Here is a 26,428-nt window from a genome sequence, read left to right on the forward strand (position 1 = left end):
AATCCAACACCACCTGCATGTCTCCGGCAAAAAGCCCACCTGCGATCTCCTGCTGTAAGCAGAATATAGTTGGGTTTGGCGACGTCAGATGCCCGTTGGTGACAGGTGGGCCGGTATTGGGCAAGCCCAAACCCATAGGCCCACCAGAGGTATTCCCGACGGCCAATCCGCCCCTCTGCATGCCAATATCAAGAGGATGTACTCAATCTACTATTGAAACATTTCAGATTGAAGGGGTCTGAAACATTTGTAAATTAGACACTGTTCAGATAGTGAAAACATAATCTATATCACATGGACCTGTTTATACAAAAAGTGCAAATTGATCAAAAAGTTATATAATCTAATTACATGTCCATGATTATACCAGTACTCATCTTCAAAAGGGATCTTTAAACAATATATTTCTTTAAATCTATAATATATGGGAAAATGATAGACTGCTACTTGGACTTTTTGGCCGTGCCGGTTTCCAGGCTGCTGTGTTATAACATGTACGTCTAGGTCTGGTCTATGCCCCCAGGCCCTCATCTGGGTCTTAAAGTATACGACTACTTTCATTTGGTGTTTTAACCAAAAATGACATTTGCAATCCTGGATTGTAAGTTTGAACTGTGCAAGAGGAGCTACCATTGAGCAGACTGTAATATCCAGCAACACAATGCTGGCAAATGTGCAACTAAGTTAGAAGAGTAAAATAAGCTATGAAGGCCTGGGCTGAATCTTTTACATAATTTATGTTGAATGCTTGAAAATAATGATGATCGGAATAAGCATTCATAACAATAATAAGGATTATGTGGACATTGTTATCAAAATCTAAATTTCAGTGTAGACTTCCTTATTCAGCTGAAAACTATCACAGGTAAAATAAGTAACATTGCAAAATTTATGCTTTCCAAAAGAGGCAACATGTTTGAAGATTACAAGTTGAACTAATAAGTGTTATCGGCAGAGGACATGTCCGCCGAGCAGCTATAAGCCTTCACCGTCATCAGTGTGTTTGCTGCTCCCGGAATAACTTCAGTTTATTACAAACTGATCAACATCCGATGGTTGTTTTCACATTGAGAACCTGAATAAACATGTGGATCAGATGGAAAACGACTTTTGATGGCGATATGATGTTATTTAAATACTTTTAAGAGAGAAATGAGTGGGAAAAGCCGCTGATCACTGCTGTCCACGGCGCTGAGTAGGTGAGGTTTGGAGGCTCCTCAAACAAAACGCATCGATCATCAGAGCTCTACGTGACCTGAACACGAAGATAAACTAGTCCGCTATCGGCTCCTCCACCTTCAGCCTCCAGCACCTGATGCACATTTAGTTTTTAGTCTTTAATCAGTGGAGAGAAAACACAAGTGACTCGACTTTCAGGCTGCACGAGCAGCTCCGGGCTGGGTTGAGTCTCTACGGTTCTCATGGTGCGTTTAAGTTCAGTCCGCTGCTTTCAGCTCTTCATCAGTCTCACTCTCTCGAGTCCTCGACGATACAAACGTACAACGGGACGAAATGGCAGAAGTAGCTCCAGCTCCAGCCGCCGCCGCGCCCAAAGCAGCCAAGAAGAAGGTGTCCAAGCCGAAGAAGGTCGGTCCCAGCGTCTCCGACCTCATCGTGAAAACTGTGGCCGCATCCAAGGAGCGGAGCGGCGTGTCTGCTGCCGCCGTCAAGAAGGCTCTGACCGCCGGAGGATACGATGTGGACAAGAACAAGGCCCGCGTCAAGACCGCCATCAAGAGCCTGGTGGCCAAGGGGACTCTGGTCCAGGTCAAGGGGATCGGGGCCTCCGGCTCCTTCAAGATGAGCAAGACCACCGCCGACAAACCGGCAAAGAAAGCCGCTCCTAAAGCCAAGAAGCCCGCGGCCAAGAAACCCGCAGCGGCCAAAAAGCCCAAAGCAGCGGCAGTGAAGAAAGTTGTAGCCGCTAAGAAGTCACCGAAGAAGGCGAAGAAACCCGCAGCGGCCAAGAAGGTGGCCAAGAGCCCCAAGAAGGTAGCAAAGAGCCCCAAAAAGGTGGCCAAGAGCCCTAAAAAGGTGGCCAAGAGCCCCAAGAAGGTGGTGAAAAAGGCCCCTGCAGCCAAGAAAGCTCCAGTGAAGAAGGTCGCTAAGCCCAAAGCCAAGAAAGCAGCACCCAAGAAGAAGTAAACTGACCTCAGTCTGAAGAACCAACACCTCTATAAAAGGCTCTTTTAAGAGCCACCCACTCCTTCCTCAAAGCGCTTTTCCTTCATTATTCAGCTGTTGAAAATATAGCTGGGATTAATCTTTAATGATTAATCACTATTGTAGCTGAATAACATTTTCAAGGGAAAAGTTGAGTCTGAAATCATCAGAACCTGATAAATGTGCATGAAAATAATGTATATTAGAGCAGTAGATTTATTTTTAGCGTTCTAGAAAATATCAATTGTTCACTGATCAATTGAATTCATTAAATTCCAACAACTGAACAAGTGTGAGCATCTTAAGAAATTTATCAACCAGAGGGAAACTTAGACACTGCTAAAGACAGTGGAAAATGCATGAAGTACAAAACGGGAACAAGGAATCAATCTTGTAATTTAGATTTGTTGCCATTAATCCTCATTGCCCGCATATATTACTCCTATTATTATATAACTTCAGATAACTTCACCTTTTAAAACTGAGTTTTAAAGTATTATAAATCAGGAAATAGTCTTGAGAAGTGGATGGCTCTTTGAGCCTGTGGGCTTATAGATTCCCTAGAAATAAGTTGGATGATATACGCATTTTTCCTCAATATATAAATGGAAATCTCACCGTAAGCATCGATGAGTGGCGAGGATGAGTATCCCAAGTTTTTATGATTCAAAGATCTATGTAACCATTATAACTGCAGTGACAATTGTATTTAATTAAAGACTGGAGGAAATCATATTACATATAAGTACCATTGATACCATACCACTGAGCTGCTCGTACTTTACATGAATGTGTTTACATAATATGTACTTGCACTCACATAGAAGACAGTAAAGGAAGATGATCTTATGAAGTTAACCAGTATTAGGAGCTTCAGAATTATAGAGCCTCTTGTTCTTTAGCAAAGCAATAAAGGAGTATATCACTGAAGGCTCCTGTTTAAGTCAGTAATGCAGAAATCTTACCATTCATTTTTAATACCAACATTGCAGAAATGTGTAAAAGCAGATTTAAGGATTCATCAGAGGCAGTCGGGCGGCTGAGGAGCGGTGACGCTGATTCAGACCTCCGGCCCCTGATTGGTGGAGAACTCCTCCTGGAGCTCAGCCGCGCCTCTAGAAGCGAGTCTCCGCTGCTCATTGGTGGAAAATGATTTCAAACTGCCCGCTAAAAACGGTGAGCTCGCGCCCTCTGTCTTCGTGTCTGGAGCCTCTTCTCTGGTTGGTGCGCGCGTCAGGAACCGTCCCGCCCGCTCCGCGGACATATAAAGGAGGGTTTGACGCGTTCACAGACACTTCCTTCCCTGAAACAGTTTAACAATGAGCGGCAGAGGCAAAACCGGTGGAAAGGCCCGAGCGAAGGCAAAGACCCGCTCCTCTCGTGCTGGACTCCAGTTCCCAGTCGGTCGCGTCCACAGACATCTGCGCAAAGGGAACTATGCGCAGCGTGTCGGCGCAGGAGCCCCCGTCTACCTGGCGGCCGTGCTGGAGTACCTGACCGCTGAGATCCTGGAGCTGGCTGGAAATGCTGCCCGCGACAACAAGAAGACCCGCATCATCCCGCGTCACCTGCAGCTGGCTGTCCGCAACGACGAGGAGCTCAACAAGCTGCTGGGCGGAGTGACCATCGCTCAGGGCGGCGTGCTGCCCAACATCCAGGCGGTGCTGCTGCCCAAGAAGACCGAGAAGCCCGCCAAGAAGTAAAGCCGGAGACCTCCATCCACCACAAAGGCTCTTTTAAGAGCCACCCACCCACACGAAAAGAGCTGTGATCCTCATACTTTGTCTATTACGTGGTCCTACTTATTAAGGTCATCCTAATAAAGTCACAACTTTATCATTACCTCACAACCGTTTAATGCATCAGGTAGAAAGGACACCACTGCAGCTAACTTGAGAACTTTACAGTTTTAAATCAGACACTTGAGGATGTAGATGGATTTACTTTCATAACCCCCTCATAACATTCCACCGGTCACTCCCCTTCACACTGCACATGTCACTTTAACTGTAATTCATCACTTTGTCGTCACTTTACTTGTTCGCTAGTGCACTTTATGCTTAATATGTTTTTTTTAACTCTTTTTTATATTTTACATTTTTAACTAACTTTATTCCATTGTTTTATACTAACCCATAGCCTTATTCTACTAACCCATTGCATTAGCATTTTACTTTACTTTATTACTTGTGCACTGCTGTCTTGTTGTCTATTGTCACACTGTCTACTGTCGCGCACCAACCGCCAAGACAAATTCCTTGTATGTTTGACATATTTTGGTAATAAATGTTTCCTGATTCCTGATTCAACATCTGACTTTACTGCCGTATGAATCAGACACCTGGCAGTTGATGACAAATTCTAAAGATATAATATTCCTTTAGAATTCAAGTTGATTGTAGCATGAGATGTGTAATATAAAGGTACGCAACATTTGGATGCTTTTGTATAATAAAGACCGAGTGTCTGACGAATAAGGTAGATGTATTATTCAAGATTTCTTTGTAGAATAGTCTCGCTGAATAAGACTCAAACGTTTTAAAGGATAAAAGCTCTTTAAGGAAGGATTGAGCCTTTAATAGAGGTGTTGGTTCTTCAGACTGATATCAGCTCACTTCTTCTTGGCTGCTGCTCCACATAATTGAGGGAATGTTTTGCTATTTGTGCCTTATCTGCTTCATGTTGAAATAGCTTCACACTTCGTTGACAAACTATTTCCTGATGTGTTTATTTTTTTAAATGGAACAGTATTTATTGAAATGGTCATAATTCTTCTTAAATTACAATCCATTATGTATGTTTAATTGAAATGTACATTTTCTCCATTAAAAAACAAATGTTCAGTGATGATGGATGGGCCAAATTCTGGAGTCTGAGCAACATTTGGATGCTTTCGTATATCAAAGAACTGCAGGTGTTGTCTGTGAATGAGTAACATTTATCAGATTTCCTCCGAAAATGGTCTTTAGAAGCTCATGTTGGCTGACGATCACAAATCAGAAATTGTGGATTTCCCAATTTCCCATCAGCAGTTGTATAGTTCAACTAAATAGAGTAAATTAAAATGATTTTATGACATGATAAAATTAAGTCACATGTCTCAAGTTGTAAGCACAATAATTATTGTGCTATTCCTATGTGATATCAACAAAGTCGATCTAATTAACTAATTTCAAATTGACCCGATGATTGATGTTAGGCTACCTTGATTCCTCACTCAAACGTTAATTTAAACTAGACGTCAGTCATCAGGATAATCTGAATATGAATATAAACTATACATGTTTCACAGATCAGTGTGCTAAATGCCAAAAAGTCCTATTAAGGTGCCCTATAATATTTAGTTATGACTAATAGACATGCATTTGTCTCTATTCTGAATGAAAAACAGATGTGTGTCACGTCTTTACACATCAGGAATTGAAGTTTGTGTATATGTAATTATCAACAGGGTGCCCTGTGATTGTGAATGGTTTGTGTGACGGTCATTAGATGATTTCAGTGCATGCAATGATTTATACAACATGATTCTCAACATGCAACTCTGTTGTGAAACGACAAATAAAAAACAATCTTGTGTTAAGTCAAGATCACTAAAGTGATTCAATCTCAATAGAGAAATCCGTTTAGATGCGATGTTTGTGACGCATGCGCAGTATCACGCAGAAGGCAACCAATCACGCTCGAGCAACAGCACAGTGTACTTTGCATCTAGTTCATATATGAGCACCGTGCTGTCGAAATTGAGGCATTCTCAGTTTACAGAGAAGTTTCCAATCATGCCGGAGGTTGTGAAAGCGCCCAAGAAGGGCTCCAAGAAAGCCGTCTCCAAGGCCGTCAGCAAGAGCGGCAAGAAGAAGAGGAAGACCAGGAAGGAGAGCTACGGCATCTACGTGTACAAGGTGATGAAGCAGGTCCACCCCGACACCGGCATCTCCTCCAAGGCCATGGGCATCATGAACTCGTTCGTGAGCGACATCTTTGAGCGCATCGCCGGTGAGGCCTCTCGCCTGGCTCACTACAACAAGCGCTCCACCATCACCTCCAGGGAGATCCAGACCGCTGTGCGCCTGCTGCTGCCCGGCGAGCTGGCCAAGCACGCTGTGTCTGAGGGAACCAAGGCCGTGACCAAGTACACCAGCTCCAAGTAAACCTGATGTAGACCACCAACACAAAGGCTCTTTTAAGAGCCACCCACTTCTTCTAAAGATGATTTCCTTATGCTTGTATTTAAAAACTCTTTCCTCATGTGTTCGTTTTTAAAATGGAACATTATTTCCTTAAATTATTCATAATTCCATCTGTTATAAATATTAAATTTAAATGTGCAAATTGTTTAATGATTGCTTATCAATTTAAAGCACAAACTGCCTTGTTGCCTTAGAAAAATGTGCATCGTCCAACTTATTTCTAGGGAATCTATAAATCTAGGTGAATCTGTTTAATTTAACGGGGGCTCAGAAAGGGCAGGAAGGCAAGGTTGAATATAAATGGAAACACATCAAGGGTGACGTAGACCACCAACACAAAGGCTCTTTTAAGAGCCACCCACTTCTTCTAAAGAACATTTCCTGATGCTTTTTCTCAATATTGAAATGAATAGAAAGTTATCAAAATACACTCAAGCAGAACTGAGAATGCTAGTAATGGTGTTAAAACTGTAATTGTAGGTTGCTCACTCTAACCACTTAAACTAAGGGTTTTCTGCTACGCTGTGCAAGCTTTTCATAAGCAATTGCCACCTAATTCCTGTACCTCCTGTCTGATTCAATGCTTCTGGTTTGAGGTGTATTTATCGAGAACTGCATTTCTTCTGGTATGTAAGAGTAGGGTGATGCCATCAGCTGCGTCAAGCTCCTGTAAAATGTTGTCTTTTTTTTAACAGTCTTGTCATATCTTGCTATTTCAAAATGTGTGATGGTAAATAATCCCATAGACCTTCCGGTAAAGGAATAGGACATTTTGAGAATGCAAAAGGAATGTTCATATGTGAGCTTGACTGTACGGCTACGGATCTTGTTACTGACTCATGCAGATATTCATTGAACATTTTAATGGACCTGGATGCAAGAAGGCAAAAAGCTCTTACGGTGGTGTTTTATGTTTGTATTTTGACAGAAGAAATAAAAGGAGTCATTTCACAAGCAAAAAGTGTCACGTCCTTTCATATATGGGATCCGTTAGTGATGATTGGAAGCATTTCTTTGTAGAACTATACGGCAGAAACACCAGACACACAAAGTTTATTTTTCCTCAGGTCGTCGCTCTGATAAGAAATCCGTCACGAAATTATAGCCGTGGACTAAATGTTTCAGAGCTTGACATTGGCAATAATAAATATATAGTCGAGACAACCCTAATGCAGGTGTCCGTGGAGCGAGCCGGGCGGCTCCAGGCACGATAACCGAGGGCGGGCAGCTCTTGGCGGACAGTTTGAAATAGTTTTCCGCCAATGAGCAGCGGAGACTCTCTTGTGGAGGCGCGGCTGAGCTCCAGGAGGAGTCCTCCACCAATCAGAAGCCGAGGTCTAAATCAGCGTCACCGCTCCACAGCCGGTCCACACTTTAAGAGCCGGGTGTCTCCTCTCAGAGTTCACTTCTCTTAACAAGAGCGAGACGAGACGATCATGGCACGAACCAAGCAGACCGCTCGTAAGTCCACCGGAGGCAAAGCCCCCAGGAAGCAGCTCGCCACCAAGGCCGCCCGTAAGAGCGCCCCGGCCACTGGCGGCGTTAAGAAGCCTCACCGTTACAGGCCCGGTACCGTGGCCCTGAGGGAGATCCGTCGCTACCAGAAGTCCACGGAGCTGCTGATCCGCAAGCTGCCCTTCCAGCGACTGGTGAGAGAGATCGCTCAGGACTTCAAGACCGACCTGCGCTTCCAGAGCTCTGCTGTTATGGCTCTGCAGGAGTCCAGCGAGGCTTACCTGGTGGGCCTGTTCGAGGACACCAACCTGTGCGCCATCCACGCCAAGAGGGTCACCATCATGCCCAAAGACATCCAGCTGGCCCGTCGCATCCGCGGAGAACGAGCTTAAACCCCCTGATTCTACTCCCAACAACGGCTCTTTTAAGAGCCACCTTCACTCTCTGTAAAGAACTATTCCTTAACGTGACCATCACTTCATGATTTGAGAAGTCATCTAGTCAAGTCCAAATGAATATCTGCTGATTTAGAGTTGAATTTAGATCAAGTACTTTTGAGTAGAAAACTTGCCGTTCACAAAATTCACCATGTAACAGATGTGTTTAGGAAATGGTAGAAGTCTACTCAAATACTGATCTTTTCTTTTTTTTGGTCCTGCAGTAGACAACAAAACACACATTCGTTCAGCAGGAGGCGCTGCAGAACCACGTTATAGCCCCGCCTTCGTCTTCCATCACGTCCTCAGACTGGCTTTATAAGTCTGTGAACCGTCTCGAGTTTATCATCTTTGTACCAAACCAACCAGTGAACATGAGCGGAAGAGGAAAGGGAGGAAAAGGACTCGGCAAAGGAGGCGCCAAGCGTCACCGTAAAGTCCTCCGTGATAACATCCAGGGCATCACCAAGCCCGCTATCCGCCGTCTGGCTCGCCGCGGCGGAGTGAAGCGCATCTCCGGTCTGATCTACGAGGAGACCCGCGGTGTGCTGAAGGTCTTCCTGGAGAACGTCATCCGCGATGCCGTCACCTACACCGAGCACGCCAAGAGGAAGACGGTGACCGCCATGGATGTGGTCTATGCCCTGAAGAGACAGGGACGCACCCTGTACGGCTTCGGAGGATAAACACAGACTTCTGTTACCAAAACACAAACGGTCCTTTTAAGGACCACCCACCTTCTCTATAAACGGCTGACTTCCTTGTAAATAACCAGTGTTCAGAACGCTAAGATCTAATTGTTAATATGTGTCCATATCAATACATTACCAACGTACTTCAATGAGCACATCACTGGTAGCTGACTGGTGATTTTGTCCTGCGTGGCAAAATCATATGCCTCCTTTTGATACACCGAGCTGCCAACTTTTCAAAAAACCATGAAGTCAGATTTTGTCGGGGGGTGACCAAAATATTGCCGCGCACGTAGCCACACACGTTGGTGGCTCAAATATCAGGAACTTGGTATTCATTTGGTGTAGTACCCGTGTTGTACCCTGCGTTATTTCATGCATTCTAGTGTATTTTTGGGTCGTATGCCTGAACTTATTCTGATTCATGTTCATCTGCTCATGACTTGTGGGGCCTTCTAGACTTGAGCTGAACATTCAACCAGAAAGCTATTGCTGTGTCTCAATGACTGTCTATGTACCACAATATAGCCTAATTGATAGACCTGTGTTTAACATTTGACCAATTTAGGTTGATTGACATTTTGATTACAATGGTATTCAACTAATTCTTAACTGAAACCTAACCTATATTGTTAATAATTGTATTCTTAAGAGCACTTAATTATTTATGTTCAGCAAAAGATGACAAGTTTAGATAGGTAAAAATATTTTTCATTATCAAACAAAAAAGTGCAACAAATAAAGTGCTTAAACAGTAGTCTTTCAAAGCAAAACAATGGATACACATAATATAAATACACATGAATAAAATAACAAAAGTAATTTTTTCATTAAGCATTGTTTATTAAGGCTGCTCACAGTGAGCATTCCATTCGCATTTCAACGCATTTTCAGCAGGAAATGCATTTTCTAGTTATTATTATATAAGTTATATATAAGTATGTGTATATAAGTTATTATAATTTCAATGTTTTTTTAATTAATTAATTTATTTTATAGGCGTGCTGCACACAATTATTATTAATATTATTATTAATATAAACAGGCCTACCTATAATTTATAATTTTTCACTCACCTTTGCCAGTGTCAAATGACCCCAACTAAGCAGATGTTTCATACCTTGACAGCTTTGATGTTATTTTTATTTGAAAATAAATAAATGGGATATCTGTGATATTTCAAATTAAAACAAACTGTGAAGACTCGATTACTACTTTTGCAAACCACTAGTAAAGATAAACAAATATGTGCCAGGAATCAAGTGTTGATATAGTAGTGGGGATATAGTAGTGTGGATGGCTGTTCCAGTCCAGTAATTTCTACTACACAATGAGGCCTGCTGGTGGTCATTTTGATCTGGGTCATACAATTCTCTGTTATATAGCTGACCCGGCCCCGGCCCCCCATCACAGTCAGGAACGATAATGTGGCCCCCAGAGAAAAAAGTTTGGCGACCCCTGTTCTACTGATAGAACCATTTGCAGGGAACCCAAAATCCTTTAACCACTCGGGCAAAAACTCTAGAGATCTCCATATTTCTGTCTCATCACATGCATAATGGGTCCCTGTGGAGGACTACTTTCTTTTTACTTTTACCCTGTACACACCTTTCAGGCGTGTTAAAGTATACTTTTCAGTCCTGAAAATATAGTCGTCACTATAAATCTTGATTTTCTTTTAACCTGGAAAAATACAAGTTAAAACCCAACAGAACATATTGGTTAATAAATATAAGTCAAGGGCGCAAATATCTGTGTTCAGATTATTTTTATCCGAAACGTAATATTGTTCCTGTCTTCCTGTTATGTCAAGCGTTCCAATTATGCAATTTCAGAGTGTTAGTCTGAATACAATCGTTAATCCACAAATTGCTCCTTTCTTCCTTTGTAAAAAGGTGGATGCTGATTGAGATACGCCATAAAACTCAATTGTCATTCTAATTTCATATTATTGCTTCTGAATTGTTTTAGTGTTTTTTGCTCAGAATGGTACTCAATGCATTTTAGGTTCCACACTGGGCTGGGTTGAGTCTCTACGGTTCTCATGGTGCGTTTAAGTTCAGTCCGCTGCTTTGAGCTCTTCATCAGTCTCACTCTCTCGAGTCCTCGACGACACAAACGCACAACAACGGGACGAAATGGCAGAAGTAGCTCCAGCTCCAGCCGCCGCCGCGCCCAAAGCAGCCAAGAAGAAGGCGTCCAAGCCGAAGAAGGTCGGTCCCAGCGTCTCCGACCTCATCGTGAAAACTGTGGCCGCATCCAAGGAGCGGAGCGGCGTGTCTGCTGCCGCCGTCAAGAAGGCTCTGACAGCCGGAGGATACGATGTGGACAAGAACAAGGCCCGCGTCAAGACCGCCATCAAGAGCCTGGTGGCCAAGGGGACTCTGGTCCAGGTCAAGGGGATCGGGGCCTCCGGCTCCTTCAAGATGAGCAAGACCACCGCAGACAAACCGGCAAAGAAAGACGCTCCTAAAGCCAAGAAGCCCGCAGCAAAGAAACCCGCAGCGGCCAAAAAGCCAAAAGCAGCGGCAGTGAAGAAAGTTGTAGCCGCCAAGAAGTCACCGAAGAAGGCCAAGAAACCCGCAGCAGCAAAGAAGGTGACCAAGAGCCCCAAGAAGGTAGCAAAGAGCCCTAAAAAGGTGGCCAAGAGCCCCAAGAAGGTGGTGAAAATGGCCCCTGCAGCCAAGAAAGCTCCAGTGAAGAAGGTCGCTAAGCCCAAAGCCAAGAAAGCAGCACCCAAGAAGAAGTAAACTGATATCAGTCTGAAGAACCAATGCTTCTATAAAAGGCTCTTTTAAGAGCCACCCAATCCCTCCTTAAAGAGCTTTTCCTTCTCTTAAATTATCAACACAATACTTTTAATGTTTACCTCTAATCAAAGATACTGTTACTGTTGTGGATGAACGCACTTCAGTTTGAACTGTGTTCTATTTTCTCCAACGCGTTTACTTATCTGACAGACGTCTCTATTTAAAGCACCCTCATTGTGATTATCCTGATGTTGTCCCACTATTGTCCCGCTTTCTGGCATGTTGCTGCTAGACTAACTGGCTCATTCTGGTTGATGTCTCCTAGTGTCTACAGACACACATGAGACCTTTGACCCACTGCTGGTGTCTTTACACTATCCTGCCCAAACTTTTGCTATGTCGTCAGACATGTTTCCATTTATATTCAACCTTGCCTTCCTGCGCTTTCTGAGCTCCCGTTAAATTGAACAGATTCACCTAGATTTATAGATTCCCTAGAAATAAGTTGGACGATACACATTTTTCCTAATACATCATAATAGCCACTATTGTGTGTTTTTGGTACTCCTTTTAGCAAACAAACCATGGATGAAGATCAGGCAACAAGGCAGTTTGTGCTTTAAATTGATAAGCAATTTGCAGATTTCAATTTAACATTTATAACACATGGAATTATGACCATTATGAATAATTTAAGGAAATAATGTTCCCTTTTAAAAATGAACACATGAGGAAAGAGATTTGAAATACAAGCATAAGGAGATCATCTTTAGAAGAAGTGAGTGGCTCTTAAAAGAGCCTTTGTGTTGGTGGTCTAGTCAAGTTTACTTGGAGCTGGTGTACTTGGTCACGGCCTTGGTTCCCTCAGACACGGCGTGCTTGGCCAGCTCGCCGGGCAGCAGCAGGCGCACAGCGGTCTGGATCTCCCTGGAGGTGATGGTGGAGCGCTTGTTGTAGTGAGCCAGGCGAGAGGCCTCACCGGCGATGCGCTCAAAGATGTCGCTCACGAACGAGTTCATGATGCCCATGGCCTTGGAGGAGATGCCGGTGTCGGGGTGGACCTGCTTCATCACCTTGTACACGTAGATGGCGTAGCTCTCCTTCCTGGACTTTCTCCTTTTCTTGCCGCCCTTGGTAACGGCCTTGGACACGGCTTTCTTGGAGCCCTTCTTGGGCGCTTTCACAACCTCAGGCATGATTCAAGTCCCTTTCGTAGATTGACAATGTCGATATCCCAACAGGACGGCGTCGATATATGAACGAGATGCAAATATTTCTGTGCGGTTGCTCGAGATTGATTGGTTACCTTCTGCGTGATACTGCGCATGCGTCACACACATCGCATCTAGGCGGATTTCTCTATTGAGATTGAATGGCTTTAGTGCACTTGACTTAACACAAGATTGTTTTTTATTTGTCGTTTCACAACAGAGTTGCATGTCGAAAACCATGTTGTAAGAATCATTGTGTGCACTGAAATCATCTAATGACCGTCACACAAACCATTCACAATCACAGGGCACCCTGTTGATATTTACGGGACGGTTCCTGACGCGCGCACCAACCAGAGAAGAGGCTCCAGGCGCGAGAGCAGAGGGCGGGACCGCTCATATATCGCGGACAGTTTGAAATCATTTTCCACCAATGAGCAGCGGAGACTCGCTTCTAGAGGCGCGGCTGAGCTTTTGTTCCCAGCAGTTACCGTCTTCTAAATGAATGAATCTATGAAGTACCAACAACGTTCGTTTCAGTTCATCTAATTCAGGCTTTTCCTAATAAATCCTATTTTCTGGCTCTCACATAAATTGTGTCTGAGAGAGATTCATTTAGTGTATTTACTTCTCCAGAAAGTGAATGGCCACATTTGTGTCAGTATGGGATGGCCGTGCGTGGAAAAAATTGATTTTTTCTCTCATTTTGTACCCTGATCAACCATTTTGAGGTAATGTAGTTCTGTATTGAATCATTCACCAAAAAGGGGCATGTAAGTTATACATCCCATTTTTTAGTGAAGGCGTCGAAGTGTGTCGGTGTACATCACCCTTATAGCACTGTAGTGAGAATCCTCACTATTCAATGTCTGCGGATATGTGGACTGGCTGGCTGTGTTTGATATCTAAACTATTTGTTGTACTCTTGTATCGGTCAGAAGGCTTTACAGTCTGTACACATGCAACATCCTCTGTCCCGAAACCCACACATCGGCAAAGGAAAAACTCCCCCAAAAATGGAAAAAACCCTTCCATGGGGAAAAAAGGGAAGAAACCTTAGGGAGAAAGTCAGAGGGCGGATCCCACTCCCGGGATGGACAGATTACAATGGATGTCATGTGTACAGAATAAAAAATGTAAAAGATGTATAATACATTTAATTCCTATGACAGAAATGATTCAAATAATTGCGAGTAGCAAGCCAGGCCCACGGCAGGACCACTGCAGGGACGACCACCACCATGAGATAGAACCACCATCCACAGAAACCTGGGGGAGGGAAAGCACAAAGTCTTTAGGAGAGGGTAATGTTGGTTTATGATGACAGTAATATGATTTAATATTTAAAATAATAATCATCATCAAAATACAATCATAACTGTACATTGGTATTATTCTATTACAGTTGCAGAAGTAAATATTGTCATTACTTTATTGATTACACAGTTTCAGAATCACGGCTGTATTCTGGTGTACACTATATGCATTTTTATTAATTTTATGAACCGGATCGTCAATTTGTTTCTAATATCCTACACAGGCAATAAGGATTTGCATTGAAAAAAAGAAATCTGACAGTTCGAATATTATTTTAAATTGTGGACATACTCAACAGTAGGGCTGCAACTAACAATTATTTTGACAATCGATTAATTGGTTGATTTTTTCTTTGATTAATCGATTAATTGGATAATAAAAACAGCATGAAAAAGCTTTAATTTCCAACCCTTTATTCTAAAACAGAACTGCAAGTATTTGTTACTTCCACCCCTGCCGTTTACAAGCACAAACTGGCATCGTTCCGATAAATAGGATTTAAACCAGCTGAGTGCCAATCAAATGTTCTAGTCTCTGCAACATGATACAATGGTATATGGTGTCAAATGCGGCACTGAGGTCCAGCAAGACAAGAAAAGAGATGAGTCCTTGGTCCGATGCAAGTAGAAGATCATTCGTAATTATCACCAGTGCGGTTTCTGTGCCATGATGCACTCTAAATCCTGACTGGAAATCCTCGAACAAATCATTGTTTTGTAGAACACATAATTGTGTTAGTCACATAATTGATATGCAACGAATTTCTCAAGGATCTTAGAGAGGAAAGGAAGATTAGAGATAGGTCTGTAGTTGGCCAACACCCCTGGAGCAAGAGTAGGTTTCTTAAAAAGAGGTTTAATTAAAGCTACCTTGAAGGACTGTGGTACATGTCCTGACAACAAAGACAGATTCATTATATCGAGTGAAGACTTCCTTCAGCAGACGGAAATCGGATCCAAGAGACTAGTAGAAAATTTAGACTTCGAAATTAAAGAAGTCAGTTGATCAAGGTTGATGGAAGAGAAAGCATCCAAACAGGCATCAGGGCCCACTGCTGCATCCAAGGTTCCTACATCTGAGGACAGGTTTGGCACTGGCTGAAGGCAGGAGACCATCAATTTTCTCTTTTAGAGTCAGAATCTTATCATTGAAGACATTCATGAAGTCGTTACTACTGAGGTCCTAAGGAATACACGGCTCAACAGACCTGTGACTGTCAGTCAGGCTACAGTGCTGAAGAGAAACCTGGAGTTGTTTTTATTGTTCTCTATTAATCATGAGTCATACGATGCTCTTGTGTACAGAAAGCCTTCTTATATGTTTTATGGCTGTCTTACCAAACTAGCCTAGATCCTTCCGATTTGGTGAAACGGCATAATCGTTCAAGTTTTCGCACAGTTTGCTTTAGGTTCCGGGTTTGAGGGTTATACCAAGGAGCAAACTTCCTTCTTGTTGCTATTTTTCTTTCCAGAGGAGCTATAGCGTCCAGCGGCTGGGTATCTGGTGCTACTGCACATAAGTTAACAAATACATCGCACCCAACCTTGAACGAGGAAGAGGGCCTACACAGTCAATAATCAGGTGCTCAAATGGCTGGTTTACAACAGGAATTGGATACAGGTGAGCAGCTTTCACTTTCTGGTTTGGCTTACCAGTTAATTGACAAGTGTGGCACGTTTTGATGTGGCTTGCAACACTTTTCTTAAACCGCGACCAAAAAAAAATGTCTAAGGACCCGATCATTCGTTTTACCAACCCCCATGTGACCCGACTCATCATGAGCAACACGCAAAACCAAATCATGAAATTTCAGTGGCCCACTTCATGGCGCGCGTCACAGCGCAGGCCGTGAACACTTCAGGAAACTGCTTTTCATTCACCGAAGACACACGTCCTTTTGAAATAAACGGCAAGTATGCGCTTAAGTCAGGCTTTGACATCACAACTGGTGACTCGACCCTCGATTGGTCTGAAAGCACATTGGAAATTGGTGCCGCTAGAGCAACCGGCTTTACATGAGTTACATCTTGCCTATTCCTTAACTTAAACGCCACGCAGTCTCTTCCAGTGACCGTATTTAGGACAAAAATGACACTCAGAGTCACGGACTCCATGATCAACTCTGTTCTCGAGGAAAACCCCCACCTAACGCCCTAGAAAAAAACATCCCTTCTGCAGGTGCAACATTTCCCCCCAGACAAAGCATGCGTGCGGACATCGACACCGCTAGCTTTGTGGGTCAAAAAATAATCATCCGCAAGGGCAGCAGCCTCCCCTGTTGTCTTCACCTTCCGTTCACTTATGTACATGGCAATTCGTTCTGGGATTGAATTCTCAAACTGTTCAAGCACCATCAAGTTATACAAGTCATCAAAATCCTTCACTTCTGAGGCCGAGCACCATCGACTAAAGTGAATCCCCAAATTCAAGATATGATTTATCTCACTTTTTCCAACTCCTAAAACGCTGACGGTATGCTTCAAGGACTAACTCATACGTTTTCAGTACAGCCATTTTAACCTTGCCATAATCACCGCTGTCTTCCAGAGACAAGGAAAAAAACTCCTGGGCACGCCCAGTTAACACACATTGTAGCAAAACGATACGGTCTGAATCAACCCAGCCCCTCGTGTCTGCAATCCACTCAAACAACGCGAAGAATACATCAACATCTTTCTCACTAAATTTAGGCACCAAGCGCAAATTATTCAAAATGTCACGTGAATTATCGCTACTTCGAGCGACCTCTTCATTCCTGGAAAAGTCATAAAATTTACCTTCTTTAACTAACCTCAGTCTCTCATTTTCCAAATCTAGCTTTGCCATTTCTGTTTGTTGCCTCATTTTTTTTACTGCAAACACTTTATCAACTTCTGCTTGCTGCCTCATCTGTTCCAACTCTAACTCTTTCTCCTTCTCCAACTTCATCCGCAATATCAACATTTCTTTTTGCTGTTCAAAGTTTAAAGCTACACTATGAGCCATATCCTGCGAAAACCCATCCAAAGCCAAATTTGTAGGACTATGTGATTTTTGTACAGGTGTTAAAACACCCATATCATACAAATGTGCCCTTATAGTAGATCTAACATTTTCCTTTTACCCTCTGTCGCCTACACTGATTTTATAATGATCAGCTATCTTTAACAACTGATCCCTAGTACACTGATCCAAAAATTCCTCCGAAGGAATAGCAATGAACTCATCTACTCCTGCCATGATGATGAACATCACCTGACCAATACGCAACAGCAATCAGTCCCCGGTAAACAAAATAATGTACAGTATTGACCTAAATAGTGCGCAACAGACCACAAAATAATCTCAAATTGAGCATCCCCTCTAAACTGCCTAACCCGATCTACCTAACTCAACCCTAGTCTTCAGGAGTTATTTGCGGTGGGTATTTACGCACCAAAACCTAGTAGTTTGGTTAAGCGACCAGCAAGCTGGCAACTTTGCCACAACCATGGACGTGCTCCCGAGACAACCGCTCCAACCACTTTCAGCCCGCACTACATTCCTGTGCACACACATCCTAAAGAGGAAAACGTGCTATACCTACAGGGGAATTGGCTCAATATATACATTTGCGCAACCAAAAAGGTCAACACTTACCTTCCTTGTCCCTTTACTTGACAGAAACAAACTTGCACCAACGATTCCAAATCATCCCACAGCCTGGTCAATTCCCTTCCATAGGTTTCCACAAAAAACACATCACTTAACCTCTGTTAATAGTACAATTTCCAAGTTGGACGAGCCCCCAATTTGTTATGATCTGGCTCAAAGGCCACAACAAATAGACGAAACCACGCTACAGGGATTACCAGCCAACAATGTTTATTCTCCAAAGTAACCGATTAAACAACCGAAACGCAGGAACGGAAACCGGCATTGTGCTGGGGAACAGGAGAAAGCCAGCAGTCGCGCCCAAACCCTCAGAAAGGGGCAGGTTTTAATGCACTCAAGAGACAGTGGCCAGCTGCGTCTGATCTGCCTGATGGCCTCAGCTCCACTCCACCAGGTACCCCTTTTCCACGAACAAGAACCAGGTGCTTGTTCGGGTTGCTAGGGAGAAGGCTAGGGAACTAGGTATACTAAATAGGAGTTACTCTCCAGCAGTGGTGCAGCCAGCTGTTCCTCCTTGGTTACTGCCACAGCCTGAAGTGGACCTGGGACTACTTGAACTGATGAGACATGAGGGTGGGGGTAAATGTAAGATCTGCAAGTCTTATATCAGGAGGAATTACCATAGCTATATACAAATATATACAGACGGAGCAAAGGACCCTGAAACTGGTAGAACAGCAGCTGCAGCAGTAATACCAGAATTCCAGTATGAGTGTGGGAAAAGACTCAGTAATGACCTATCAGTGTTTACATGCGAGATGATGGCCATAGTTTTTGCACTACAGTGGGTAGAGGACGTCAGGCCAGAGAGAGTGGTAATAGCATCAGACTCATGTGCAGTGCTAACGAGTCTGAAGTTTTTCCACTCCAAAAGCAGAGAAGATTTAACGTTCGAAATCCTACAATCCCTATTCAGAACCCATCAAATGCGGATGGCAGTTAGGTTTGTGTGGGTCCCTGCCCATGTTGGAGTCGAGGTAAATGAGGAGGCGGATAAAGCAACAAAAAGGGCACTGAAGTGTGGGAGAAATATAGTCGATATAAAGATGAGTAAGGCAGAAGCTAAAGGGGTAATTAAGGGACAAATCAAAACGATATGGCAGAATGAATGGAATAAAGGGAGCAAAGGAAGATATCTGTTTAAAAATAAACCATTGGTTGGGAGTGTGGGAGCTGGTGGACGAAATAGAAAAGAGGAGAGGGTAATGACAAGGCTAAGAAACGGCCATACTGGTCTTAACAGTTCCCTCTATACGGTTGGGAAACATCGAAATGGAAGGTGCGAATACTGTCAAGAAGAGGAAACTGTGGACCATGTTTTGATGGCATGTCAGAGGTACGAGGCAGAGAGAGAAGTCCTGAGAAAGGGGCTAAGAGAGCTGGGAGAGGCAAATATAAGTGAAATACTGAAGAAGGGCATTAGGGGCAAGTGTTGGGAACTGCTGTTGGCATATTTAGAGAATACAAGACTAATGAATAGAATTTGAGATTTTTTTTTGTTTTGTTTTGTTTTGATTTGTTTTGATTTGGTTTAGTTCTAGTAGAGGTTTAATTTCCTTAAGTCCACACTCCAGATTAGTGGGTGGCAGTAATGCACCCGAAAGTTGTTTGCCAACCGCCATAAAAAGCAAAAGAAGAAGAAGAAGAAGAAGAAGAAGGTGCTTGTTCGGAGCCAGAGCTAGAGCCGGTTCGGAGCCTCCAAAGAACCGGTTTGCTTTTCCACAGGCTAAAGAGCCAGCGCAGAGCCAAGTCCTACGTCACAGTTACGTCTCATCTTTCCCAGCAACGTCAGCTCGGCGGCGCCAAACACAAACACATCATCAATGGCGGACGTTGCTTTGCTATTGATGTTCATGGCTTTGCGGACCTAAATCGACATCCAAACACGGCGGATCAAACATGTTCGCGCGGCTCGCGTTTTTGCCTAGTAGCGTCCATTGTGTTGTTGTTAGCTCGATTAGCTGCTGTCGAAAAATGGCAGATCACAAAGTTTCTCTCGTCTTGTTGGTCACGGTAACCCCGCCCCCAGCCACTGACGTAAGCGGTTCTTACTTCCAGACCAGCAACGATATGGTGCTACTTAAGAACCACTTTTACTGGTTCAGAGCTGGTACTTTGGTGGTGGAAAACCAAAGAACCGATTTGAAACTAGGCTCTGTCTCCGAACTAGCACCAGTTCTGCCTTGGTGGAAAAGGGGTAAACACACACACAGACAGAGTCACACCCACAAATACCCTGGCAGTGGCCCTGGGGCCGTCACAGCGAATGTGAATTGAATTTACCCCAATGATGTACCCCAGGATTATGTCAAAAAACACGTTTTTTTCTTGTTATATTTTGAAAATTAACCTTCCTTTCGTTCCTCTCTGTGTGTATATAATTTCTGCATCTCCCTTTGTCCTGTGCCTGTTCGTCTTGTCCTAACGAGATGTGCGCAGTATTAGGCCTATGCAGTGTTATTTAAGTCGCTATAGGGTTGACGTGAATTGTACACTTTGGGTCGCTGTGTTAGTGAAGTGGTTTTAGTAGCCTTGCTACCGTCATGGTTATATAGGTTGGAGGGTGCGGGCTAAACAAATACTATGTCTCCTGCCTTGAAGTCAATGCTCCCTTTTATAAAATATTGTTATAATAAAAGTATTCTTCCAAATCCTTCAGTCTGGTGATTGTGCTCCCCGGAGATCTGGACTTAGGGGCCAAGTTAGGAGCCCTACACGACACTAGCACCAGCGTTATACGTAACTCACCCCAAATGATGTCATTATATTTATTTTTATATTTCAGTACATTTGGTTCAATAACATAATAACGTGAAAGCCGAAGCTCAGTAGCTGCTCGGGCCGATAAGTGACGAAACACCGGGCAGAGAATGGAGGCGACCTGAGTGGGGCTGCTTCTTTAAGAAGAAGTTGGTACCAAAACAAACATTTGCCAAACCAACCACTAGTCTTCATCCTCCACGTGTTTTCTTGTAAACCTGAAAATAAAGAACGAGTCATACCTTCATGTCGCTGCTTATCACAGCATGGATCGAAATCACTGTTAACCCTCCGCTATGAACAAAATTACTGCGCACAGAACTCAACTCTATGGGCTGCTGTTGTTTCATGCTTTATGTGCAACGATCTTGTCTAGACAGTTAACTCTGAACATGGTGTATAGCCATCAGTGATACAGGCCATACTTGCACATTGAGTGTTGTCTAACTTATAACAGAGACAATATATTTGAAGGGATTTGAAATATTTGCAGCCCCGACAGCAAAAGCAATTGAAAGTGAAACATCTTGTGGTGCACAATGCTGCAAAATGAATATTATGATTTACTGGTGGACATTTCCTGAAAAATGTATGTTTAAACAATAGAATGCATTATTAAATATGAGAAAACTGCAACATCTGAACATTCGAAAAAAACAGATACTTGTTTCATCTGGTTGCCATTAGTAAAATACTTTTATAGAGGGAGGTTTTATTACCTCTTACAATCATAATATAATACTGTCAAAATAAAAAACAATAAACAAGAAAAGAGTTTGCCTTTTTCATTGTGAAAAATGCACACTGTCATGTTATGTTATACTCATACCGGTTAAATTAAGCTTTTTTTGGTAAGTTGCAGGGTTTTTCTTGTTTTTCCTGGTTTTTCTTGTCAGGGGTTTCAACTTTCCAAAGAAGTTCTACAAAGATCAAAGAAGTCATTTTTTAAAATAAAACATTTTTTTCAGCAAAAGCTTTTTGTCTGCTTTGGTTTTCCTTGCAGCTAGGTAGACACAGTTTAACTGGAGTTTTCACTCCTGTGTAACACAGTATATCCATCAGATGGTTGTCTCATCCTCCCTCCGATTGCATCATAATATCTGGTGATTTGGCTTTGTAAGCCCAAACATCATTGTCTTTTATATTGCTGTACTTTGGACAATGTTTAGGTATCTGAGGCACAATAACAGAGGTGACGAAGGTTGATTATTAATGGTCTAGTTCAGCAGGGGGCGCTATGTGAATAAGATCAAGCCCCGCCTCTGTCTCTTATCACGTCCTCCGACTGGGTTTAAATATCTTTGAACTGACGCTGTAGGCTCATCTTGTTTCAAACTTATCTGACAATATGAGCGGAAGAGGAAAGGGAGGAAAAGGACTCGGCAAAGGAGGCGCCAAGCGTCACCGTAAAGTCCTCCGTGATAACATCCAGGGCATCACCAATATATATACCAATATATATATAATATATATATATATTATATATATATATTATATATAATAATTATATATATATATATATATATTATATATTATATATATATATATATATATAATTATTATATATAATATATATATATATATTATATATATATATTATATATAATATATATATATATTATATATATATATATAATATATAATATATTATATATATATATATATATAATATATATATATATTATATATTATATAGATATTATATATATATAGATATTATATATATATAATTATAGCTTATAGCTTATATCTTAAAATGAGTACAAGCCAGAATGTAGATTAGGGGGAAAAAAGTAGATTAGGGGGAAAAAAGTACTGGCCCATTCAATTAATCGCACGTATTGACCAGTAGTGATGGCAAAGTAAAGCTTTCTGAACCACTGAAGCTTTCCAGCCAATTGTATCGGAAAAAGGTTCATTCATTCAATGCATCGCAAACTATATGAACTATATGACCGCTGTTGAAAACCTATAGTGCATATGTATCGAATAGCCTACCAGTATATTTTGGCCCAGTTATATGTAGGTAATATAATTTAAAATACCAGCAAGTGCTTCCTACTGCATGTGCAGTCATAGGGACTTATGTGAATTGTTTGAATGTGGAAAGTGATTTACAGAGGAAAGGTCAGTGGGGCAGTGATTGTGCTGACAGGTTTCTTATGACAGGATATTGAGGTGCTTATGGACATATGGGATGGGACATGAAATTATTATTGATTTTTATTGAGAAACAAAATTTTCTTCACAGTATTGGGGTTGAGTCTGTTTCTTTTTGTAGATACTGTGCTCAAATGATTACATGCTAATACAAATAGATGTGGGTACACATGTTTGTTTGACCCAATATTTTAGCGGGTCTTCACTCCGTGGAACGTTTGGCTCAGCCGAATATCTGGAGGTCTCCACAATAAAAATAAACCTCCATAATTACACAATACAAATGACAGACTTTGCCTGCCTACTGCCAACCTTGTTAGAGGAAATCGAATTGAAGTGCGCCCACATCTCTCCCAACTCTCTCACAACTCAAGCCCCCCTGTGACCCTGTGTGCAGGATAAGCGGTGTAAAGAGGGATGGTTTTATTGTAACAGTCAAAGTTAGGTATAGTTTTGCTAGATGATTATGCGTAACTCTGGGCTAGGATCAGATGGTTATACGTATAACTACAGAGCTTTAAGCCTTAAGGAATGTCCGCAGAGAAAGACCATGCTTCATCTGCGAGCGAGTGAGCGTTGAGTAGGCTAGAGCGGGGAGCGGTGTCAAACTCAATCACCATGGGCAAAAAATAACCTGCCATAAAAATCAAGATACCTGATACGTATGATACCAGAAATCAATCCAACACCACCTGCATGTCTCCCCTGCGATCTCCTGCTGTAAGCAGAATATAGTTGGGTTTGGCGACGTCAGATGCCCGTTGGTGACAGGTGGGCCGGTATTGGGCAAGCCCAAACCCATAGGCCCACCAGGGGTATTCCCAACGGCCAATCCGCCCCTCTGCATGCCAATATCAAGAGGATGTACTCAATCTACTATTGAAACATTTCAGATTGAAGGGGTCTGAAACATTTGTAAATTAGACACTGTTCAGATAGTACATAATCTATATCACATGGACCTGTTTATACAAAAAGTGCAAATTGATCAAAAAGTTATATAATCTAATTACATGTCCATGATTATACCAGTACTCATCTTCAAAAGGGATCTTTAAACAATATGTTTCTTTAAATCTATAATATATGGGAAAATGATAGACTGCTACTGCTGGTTAGGGTTTCCAGGCTGCTGTGTTATAACATGTACGTCTAGGTCTGGTCTATGCCCCGAGGCCCTCATCTGTGTTTTCGACTGTGAATTTCGATGTATACGACTACTTTGCAATCAAAAGCTAGGTTTCATTTGGTGTTTTAACCAAAAATGACATTTACAATCCTGGATTGTAAGTTTGAACTGTGCAAGAGGAGCTACCATTGAGCAGACTGTAATATCCAGCAACACGATGCTGGCAAATGTGCAACTAAGTTAGAAGAGTAAAATAAGCTATGAACGCTTGGGCTGAATCTTTTACATAATTTATGTTGAATGCTTGACAATAATGATGATCGGAATAAGTATTCATAACAATAATAAGGATTATGTGGAAATTGTTATCAAAATCCAAATTTCAGTGCAGACTTCCTTATTCAGCTGAAAACTATCATTGGTAAAATAAGTTACATTGCAACATTCATGCTTTCCAAAAGAGGCAACATGTTTGATGATGAGGTTGAACTAATAAGTGTTTTCAGCAGAGGACATGTCCGCTGAGCAGCTATAAGCCTCCACCGTCATCAGCGTGTTTGCTGCTCCCGGAATAACTGCAGTTTATTACAAACTGATCAACATCCGATGGTTGTTTTCACATTGAGACGCTGAATAAGCATGTGGATCAGATGGAAAACGACTTTTGATGGCGATATGATGTTATTTAAATACTTTGAAGAGAGAAATGAGTGGGAAAAGCCGCTGATCACTGCTGTCCACGGCGCTGAGTAGGTGAGGTTTGGAGGCTCCTCAAACAAAACGCATCGATCATCAGAGCTCTACGTGACCTGAACATGAAGAGAAACTAGTCCGCTATCGGCTCCTCCACCTTCAGCCTCCAGCACCTGATGCACATTTAGTTTTTAGTCTTTAATCAGTCGAGAGAAAACACAAGTGACTCGACTTTCAGACCGCACGAGGAGCTTCGGGCTGGGTTGAGTCTCTACGGTTCTCATGGTGCGTTTAAGTACAGTCCGCTGCTTTGAGCTCTTCATCAGTCTCACTCTCTCGAGTCCTCGACGATACAAACGCACAACAACTGGACAAAATGGCAGAAGTAGCTCCAGCTCCACCCGCCGCCGCGCCCAAAGCAGCCAAGAAGAAGGTGTCCAAGCCGAAGAAGGTCGGTCCCAGAGTCTCTGACCTCATCGTGAAAACTGTTGCCGCATCCAAGGAGCGGAGCGGCGTGTCTGCTGCCGCCGTCAAGAAGGCTTTGACCGCCGGAGGATACGATGTGGACAAGAACAAGGCCCGCGTCAAGACCGCCATCAAGAGCCTGGTGGCCAAGGGGACTCTGGTCCAGGTCAAGGGGCTCGGGGCCTCTGGCTCCTTTAAGATGAGCAAGACCACCGCCGAAAAACCGGCAAAGAAAGCCGCTCCTAAAGCCAAGAAGCCCGCGGCGAAGAAGCCCGCAGCGGCCAAAAAGCCCAAACCAGCGGCAGTGAAGAAAGTTGTAGCCGCTAAGAAATCACCGAAGAAGGCCAAGAAACCCGCAGCGGCCAAGAAGGTGGCCAAGAGCCCCAAGAAGGTGGCCAAGAGCACCAAGAAGGTGGCGAAAAAGGCCCCTGCCGCCAAGAAAACTCCAGTGAAGAAGGTCGCTAAGCCCAAAGCAAAGAAAGCAGCACCCAAGAAGAAGTAAACTGACCTCAGTCTGAAGAACCAACACCTCTATAAAAGGCTCTTTTAAGAGCCACCCACTCCTTCCTCAAAGAGCTTTTCCTTCATTATTCAGCTGTTGAAAATATAGCTGGGATTAATCTTTAATGATTAATCACTATTGTAGCTGAATAACATTTTCAAGGGAAAAGTTGAGTCTGAAATCATCGGAACCTGATAAATGTGCATGAAAATAATGTATATTTAGAGCAGTAGATTTATTTTTAGCGTTCTAGAAAATATCAATTGTTCACTGATCAATTGAATTCATTAAATTCCAACAACTGAACAAGTGTGAGCATCTAAAGAAATTTATCAACCAGAGGGAAACTTAGACACTGCTAAAGACAGTGGAAAATGCATGAAGTACAAAACGGGAACAAGGAATCAATCTTGTAATTTAGATTTGTTACCATTAATCCTCATTGCCCGCATATATCTCACCATAAGCATCGATGAGTAGCGAGGATGAGTATCCCAAGTTTTTATGATTCAAAGATCTATGTAACCATTATAACTGCAGTGACAATTGTATTTTATTTAACACTGGAGGAAATCATCTTACATGTAAGTACCATTGATACCATACCACTGAGCTGCTCGTACTTTACATGAATGTGTTTACATAATATGTACTTGCGCTCACATAGAAGACAGTAAAGGAAGATGATCTTATGAAGTTAACCAGTATTAGGAGCTTCAAAATTATAGAGCCTCTTGTTCTTTAGCAAAGCAATAAAGGAGATCTTGAGATAAATGTCAGTTGGCTCCAGCACTCACTGATATTAATGGGGGACATTCATGACAACAATGTGGCACCTAATCAGAACCCTTTGAAGCACCTCATTGGTTAC

General features: G+C 42.6%; 6 protein-coding genes and 2 pseudogenes across 8 annotated transcripts; 7 read left to right on the forward strand and 1 right to left on the reverse strand.

Moving 5' to 3' along the window:
* Positions 1-1,463: 1,463 nt before the first annotated feature.
* On the forward strand, positions 1,464-2,457 carry LOC144390839 (histone H1 pseudogene; annotated as a pseudogene). The gene has a single exon (XR_013454641.1). The product of XR_013454641.1 is annotated as a histone H1 pseudogene (transcript).
* Positions 2,458-3,452: 995 nt separating this feature from the next.
* Positions 3,453-3,997, forward strand: LOC144390840 (histone H2A-like). Its single transcript, XM_078097309.1, has one exon. The coding sequence runs from the start codon at positions 3,483-3,485 to the stop codon at positions 3,864-3,866; it is 384 nt and encodes a 127-aa protein (XP_077953435.1). The 5' UTR covers positions 3,453-3,482; the 3' UTR covers positions 3,867-3,997.
* Positions 3,998-5,913: 1,916 nt separating this feature from the next.
* LOC144390841 (histone H2B 1/2-like) lies at positions 5,914-6,333 on the forward strand. Its single transcript, XM_078097310.1, has one exon. It carries the CDS (start codon positions 5,943-5,945, stop codon positions 6,312-6,314), a length of 372 nt encoding a protein of 123 aa, XP_077953436.1. The 5' UTR covers positions 5,914-5,942; the 3' UTR covers positions 6,315-6,333.
* Positions 6,334-7,789: 1,456 nt separating this feature from the next.
* On the forward strand, positions 7,790-8,953 carry LOC144390842 (histone H3). Its single transcript, XM_078097311.1, has one exon. It carries the CDS (start codon positions 7,790-7,792, stop codon positions 8,198-8,200), a length of 411 nt encoding a protein of 136 aa, XP_077953437.1. The 3' UTR covers positions 8,201-8,953.
* LOC144390843 (histone H4) lies at positions 8,620-8,953 on the forward strand. Its single transcript, XM_078097312.1, has one exon. It carries the CDS (start codon positions 8,620-8,622, stop codon positions 8,929-8,931), a length of 312 nt encoding a protein of 103 aa, XP_077953438.1. The 3' UTR covers positions 8,932-8,953.
* Positions 8,954-11,014: 2,061 nt separating this feature from the next.
* Positions 11,015-11,711, forward strand: LOC144390844 (histone H1 pseudogene; annotated as a pseudogene). Its single transcript, XR_013454643.1, has one exon. The product of XR_013454643.1 is annotated as a histone H1 pseudogene (transcript).
* Positions 11,712-12,504: 793 nt separating this feature from the next.
* LOC144390845 (histone H2B) lies at positions 12,505-12,919 on the reverse strand. The gene has a single exon (XM_078097313.1). The coding sequence runs from the start codon at positions 12,881-12,883 to the stop codon at positions 12,512-12,514; it is 372 nt and encodes a 123-aa protein (XP_077953439.1). The 5' UTR covers positions 12,884-12,919; the 3' UTR covers positions 12,505-12,511.
* An 11,995-nt stretch (positions 12,920-24,914) lies between these two features.
* On the forward strand, positions 24,915-25,581 carry LOC120809080 (histone H1-like). The gene has a single exon (XM_040162659.2). The coding sequence runs from the start codon at positions 24,967-24,969 to the stop codon at positions 25,555-25,557; it is 591 nt and encodes a 196-aa protein (XP_040018593.2). The 5' UTR covers positions 24,915-24,966; the 3' UTR covers positions 25,558-25,581.
* The last annotated feature ends 847 nt before the right edge of the window (positions 25,582-26,428 follow it).

Source organism: Gasterosteus aculeatus, chromosome Y (assembly GCF_964276395.1).
Source record: "Gasterosteus aculeatus chromosome Y, fGasAcu3.hap1.1, whole genome shotgun sequence".
In the NCBI taxonomy this organism is placed as follows: Eukaryota; Metazoa; Chordata; class Actinopteri; order Perciformes; family Gasterosteidae; genus Gasterosteus; species Gasterosteus aculeatus.

Excerpts from the sequence above, each read along its gene's own strand:
- LOC120809080 (XM_040162659.2), top strand. The coding sequence starts at position 24,967 with ATGGCAGAAGTAGCTCCAGCTCCACCCGCCGCCGCGCCCAAAGCAGCC.
- LOC144390841 (XM_078097310.1), top strand. The coding sequence starts at position 5,943 with ATGCCGGAGGTTGTGAAAGCGCCCAAGAAGGGCTCCAAGAAAGCCGTC.
- LOC144390845 (XM_078097313.1), bottom strand. The coding sequence starts at position 12,883 with ATGCCTGAGGTTGTGAAAGCGCCCAAGAAGGGCTCCAAGAAAGCCGTG.
- LOC144390843 (XM_078097312.1), top strand. The coding sequence starts at position 8,620 with ATGAGCGGAAGAGGAAAGGGAGGAAAAGGACTCGGCAAAGGAGGCGCC.
- LOC144390842 (XM_078097311.1), top strand. The coding sequence starts at position 7,790 with ATGGCACGAACCAAGCAGACCGCTCGTAAGTCCACCGGAGGCAAAGCC.
- LOC144390840 (XM_078097309.1), top strand. The coding sequence starts at position 3,483 with ATGAGCGGCAGAGGCAAAACCGGTGGAAAGGCCCGAGCGAAGGCAAAG.